This window comes from Trachymyrmex septentrionalis, unplaced genomic scaffold (genome assembly GCF_001594115.1).
Source record: "Trachymyrmex septentrionalis isolate Tsep2-gDNA-1 unplaced genomic scaffold, Tsep1.0 scaffold52, whole genome shotgun sequence".
Classification (NCBI taxonomy): domain Eukaryota; kingdom Metazoa; phylum Arthropoda; class Insecta; order Hymenoptera; family Formicidae; genus Trachymyrmex; species Trachymyrmex septentrionalis.
Window position 1 is genome coordinate 1,300,676 of NW_017305694.1, and position 5,561 is coordinate 1,306,236.

Sequence of the window (5,561 nt, forward strand, 5' to 3'; positions counted from 1 at the left end):
AAATTTGAATAAATACAGAAATTTATTATATATAAATATTTTTAATAAAAATTTATTATATATAAATATAGAAAATATATAAATTTCAAATTGTATATAAAAAAATGGGGGGAGTCGCATAGTATTCAATCAAATGTATAAAACATTTACTATCGCTGTACATATTGACAGTAACATCAGATACAAAATATATGTCGTTACACTAAAAGTAAACTGTCCAACTTGTCCGCTAAATTTTCATACGAAGAAAATTTGAAAATAAAATTAAATAGGGCTGAGACAATTTGAATCATAATAATTAATAATATATGAAATAAGGCACTTTTTCAGTTTTATTGAAACAATATCTATAGATATTGATAAAGACGAATATTCATAAAAAGACTCGAAATTTTTCTTGAAAAATATAGAATAAGACTTTCTAATGTAAAAACTTGAAGTTAAGAGGATATTCTAAAAACAACGACCGCAAATAAATTACTTTCTTCCTACAGCTTTAACACATTATTCATGAAACCACACCTCGCATTTTTGGCGGCGTTTCCCGTAGCTAACAAGCATATCTGAACTTTCCAAAATGCCTCGTTATCCAAATTGTACCGTTATATCCTATGTAATAATCAATCGCAAATAATATTTTAAAAGTCTACTTATTATACGATATTTTGTAAAGGCAACAAAAAAGTTAGGACTATTAACAGTCAGTTCTTTATTATTCATTCCATTTTCTTTGTTTTTCTATTAATTTTTTAACTATCTTTGCAGCTTTCTGTTGCTATCGTGAAATTTATTTCACAGAAGCGTATACTTCAAAATGCCTGTAAAAATCAATTTACTTACGCAAGGCATACATAACATTTTACATTTCGCAAATACCTTTGTAGAATTCAGATTACTATAAATTAAGAGCACGTCGTGTAACTAAACGTACTTGTTTATACTGAAACACGTGAAATGTTTATTTTCGTTTCTTTGATGACGCTATTCGAACGATCGAATGTTCAGTTAAACGATATTTAAATAGTACAGGAATTCTATTGTACTACCTTTGTGTGTGCACACGCGTTTTATTTAATTTGGAGTTGAAATTTGTCTCGAAAAATTTATCGTCGAAATTTAATCTAGTTTTGGAACAGCCTATGAAAACTTGTCTCAAACGAATTGCTACGATTTTGCTAGTTAACGCGATACGGAACAGTTTGATAACAGTTAGAAGGGAATTGTGTTGCAAGTCTTAAGTAATTGACGAATTCACAACATTCACCAATGCGCGGTATTCGCGCTTGCTCCTATTACAAAAGCCGAAACGTTTGCTTATAACTCAGTATAACTCTCTCTCTGTGTAATAGCTGCAGACTCGGCTATTTATTACCGAAGTATACGCTTTTGAAATATTTAATATTTATCTTGAACTGCGCTCGCGCAGATGCGCCTAAAAGTCCTCTTGATGTTTGACTCCTACGAGAAAGTTCGCATGTCGGAACTTGTTATAAAGGATCTTCTTAAAACGCTTGCGCATAGGAACTCGCGACGAAACTAAGTACGCAAGTTGAGTTTTCTGACTATACAGACAAACTTTGCACAAATGCTTTGATGTTGTGACTTACGCATTATGGTTTCCAAGTTAATCTCTGTCTATCAAACTCGTATGACATTTCCTAAGACAAAGGAAAAGTCTTGTAAAAGATTCTATAACTTTTTTATTTTATTATATGTTTGTTACTTATTATTATTTTTCTTATAATTCTTACAAAAATTTAATACTAAAAAACAATATTTAATTACACTGAACAATGCTTTTAATACTTAAAATAAATAATTAATTACAGTCTTTTAGTATTAAATTGATTGGTATTATGTTTAAAGTATTAAAATTTAAAATATTAAAAGCATTATTGTTCAAAATAAATAATTAATTATTGTCTTTCGATATCAAATTGGCCAGTATTAGATTTTTGTAATGATAATCTGTCAAAGAAGTATCATTTTATTTTAAATTTGGGATGCTATTACTTACACATTCTTGTTACGAAACCTCCATAATAAATAGAATAATTTTCTCGTTTCTTTAACAAGATTGTTCCAATTGTTTCTATTTTCCTTTCAACAGAAGGTTAGAAATAAAGATATGTATCATAGTAGGGACATTTCTATTTCACAAAGATAACACAGAATTTCGCCATGACACGATATCGATGACGAGGAGACTCACTTCGCGCAGCGTGCAAAAATAGTTCGTTCATAAATTCAAACATCTTTCAACATATACGATTGTCTGCGACTTCACTTGGAATCAAATGCCAGGGAATTCACGATCCCACAGGAACCTCATATTACAACATGACTCACGCAAATGTCATTTCGATTATCCTGTGGTGCTTAATACAGGCTCGATAACACATCTCAATTGGGACTAAATTGTAGAAGATGTTTTGGGTGCTTTTCAGCAAGAGACACAGATAACACAGTGTAACAGTGAATTATTACATCCTTGTTGTTTGCCAATGTTAAACAAAGATGACATGATCACTATGTCACACAGTATCGCTTACTGGAAAGCACCATTTGATACTTGCATTATGTTCCGGCTTTCATTACAAGCTGATGTTTACTCAAACACGTTTAAATTCGATCGAAGCTTACACTGCTTGACGAGAAAATGTTCACATTGAAGATCTTACTGCAACCGTAATAGAGGCTAATTCACAATGTAGTTAAACATGTGATACTGAAATTGATGCATGATAAAGCCTTTTATTCATTTTCTGTGTCTTTATAAAATAAGATTCGTTCATTGTTGTTGTAAGATCGTTAAACGAAGGACTTCCTGCAACGGCGAACTAATATATATTTTGTAAAAACAAAGAAAATAAACTCTAAAGTTAAAGTGATGGGTAATATGCATTTATTTACATATTGTTACAAGAACACTTTCATATTTTGACACATGTTCAAAAATTGTTCAAAAATGTTATTATTACAGATTGCAAATTGTGAATAAGAAATATTATGAAAAAAATAAAATTTCTCTATTCAGATTTTTACATTACAGTGATAAAAAAAATATGAATCACTGCATAAATATAATAACAATGATAGTGAGTTTAACTTCCGAAATGAACAGAGGAATTATAATTCGTATAATATTGACAAGAATAAATCAACAGAAATAAACCTATTTTTGGTCAAAGCGGATCTTAGTACTTAAATTTTAAAATGAATTTATGTACATATCCAATTCTATAAACCGCGCGAAATCTTTTTCGGTTTTGAAACTCAATTATAAACAGAATTAGAATAGTAATATTACATATTAAACTGACAATATAATAATTTTGATGCTAATAAGTATCTTATTATTAGAAGGACATTTGTAATTCGATGCTAATCTATATATAAGCATCTTAAAAACTGTGAATAATTTAATTTATTGCGAGAAATACTATTGTATTTTAGCCGGGATTCGGATCTTTTGAATCTCCTGATTATTGTGACAACAAAAGGACTTACTGCCAAAGCTTCTTAAAATGTTTAGATTAGCATTAAATTATAAATTCTTCTAAGATACTCATTAACATCAAAATTATTAAATTGCTTGTCAATTTAATATGTAATGTCACTACTCTGATTTTATTTATGATTGCATTTTAAGCCCGAAAAAGATTTAAACTCATGATTTGCAATGGATATGTACACATATAAATTCATATATGTACATATATAAACTCTGAAATATTTAAACATTAAGGCCGATATTCATAATCTGTTCTTATTTCAAGATCGACTTGAGTAAGATACTATGAATACCGCCCTTAGATCCACTTCGACCGAAAATTTATTTCTCTTAATTGACGAATAGAGAACTCTGTCACTTATCCTTTCTATACCAATATTAGTTATCTTCAACTATGTTGTGGAACAGCCCATTGTTGCAGTAAGCCCTTTTGTTGTCTTCTATTAATTATGAGAAATCTTGAATATTACGGTAGTTCAAACTAAGATATTAAATATGTACACTTTAATATTTGTATTAAGCCGGCACACACGTTCAAGTAAATTTGCAAATTGTGGCCGGTCTAAATTTGTCAAGTAATCCTTGCGCAAGTATACTTGACAAGTTTACTTGAACGTGTGTGGAAGGCCTTAGTTCTTAAATATTTGCATTATGATTTTTGGTTTAATTATTATGCGTTATAATTTTTGTTCTAATTTTTACAAAATATCCGAAAAATATAAATAGCGCATTATTATTATACCTATAATTTATTCACTAAATTTTAGTTAAGTGGGGGACTCTGCTAAGCAAACGTAAGAATTCTTGATGCTTTTGACATGTCGAAGAAGGATCTGCGAGCATTTCCTTGTGAGTGTTTTTAACGCTGTTTCAGGAGAAAGTTTAGCCGAGTTACATCATAGCGGTGGACGACTTGTTCGAGCGGATGCCGCTAGCTCATCACTATTCTTCCTGGCTGTCGTTCTAGCCCGATCAGGTCAGGTGCTCAGATGAAGGCTCGAACAGCTTCCTTGGGTACCACGAAAACTGACCGGGTTGGTGGGAGAGCACTTCGTGGCGATGACAAAGGGACAGTGCTCCTCAACGATACGTTATCATCTATACACCGCACGAACTTTTCTATTATCGTGACGAGAGTGGACATGAGGGCCAAAGTGGGAGTGTGTTACGTTACTATATTACGTTGACATAAAAGACGTAGGCGAAGAGACAGAGGCGGTTGGCTGCGTTGTTTTGAAACGTTATTCTAAACGCGATATGGATCGCTCGACATTCGCGAGATTCATGTCGGAGCATTTCTGTATCGCAAAATAATACCTTCGTCAATTCTCAGCACAATTTTATTCAAGCGTTTATACATGGGATTGCAATTTTCCACGCAGGATAGACGCCTCAGTGAACGGCCGGTTTTAATCTCTTTAGCTAATTAATTCGTCCGAGAACTCACAATATTATGTACTCATTTATAAGAGTATTATGGATTTAATAATTATTTGTTAAAATGTGATAAGTCGTTTACTAATGTGCCTGTCTCATTTTTAGCTCGGCTCGATCGAATTTCACTTCGCGAAATTCCATTAGGCTTGAATATTTCTGGGCGATACCCAACAAGATGTACCGACTAAATTACCGCATAGCATGCTGCTTACCAGATGCGAAGCAAATTATTCGGTCATTGTGAAACGATACGGCGACACTGTTAACATCGATCGTGCTGTTTGGTGCGCATTTGATTACTCAATATTAGCACATTGGTAAGTTATCATAGCGCAGTCGCTCTCGCAGCTAGAAATGACCAAAGCTATAGTAAAATCATAAATCTGCGTATAACCGAATAACCAATAACCGGTAAATAATAAAGGCTCGGAGCACAAAATGCTAACCGAGTCATTGGAGTGGCTGCTATCGCGTATCACTATGGCTGTGATAATCGAGACAAATTGCGCTGTTCAATTCGGCCTCCATCCATCACTATTCATACCATTATATTACGAAATTCTCGGCATCCAGCGGAGCGTTTTTTTTTTTTTTTTTTTTTTTTTTTTTT

At 32.3% G+C, this 5,561-nt stretch overlaps 1 protein-coding gene across 2 annotated transcripts in view; it reads left to right on the forward strand.

The window, feature by feature from the left end:
* LOC108751808 (limbic system-associated membrane protein-like) overlaps window positions 1-5,534 on the forward strand; it is a 178,156-nt gene extending 172,622 nt beyond the window's left edge. For both annotated transcript variants that reach the window (XM_018492223.1, XM_018492224.1), the window contains exon 9: window positions 4,392-5,534. In XM_018492223.1, the coding sequence (XP_018347725.1) occupies window positions 4,392-4,507 (116 nt within the window). In that variant the 3' untranslated portion in view covers window positions 4,508-5,534. The remainder of the gene's footprint in view (window positions 1-4,391) is intronic.
* Window positions 5,535-5,561: the final 27 nt, after the last annotated feature.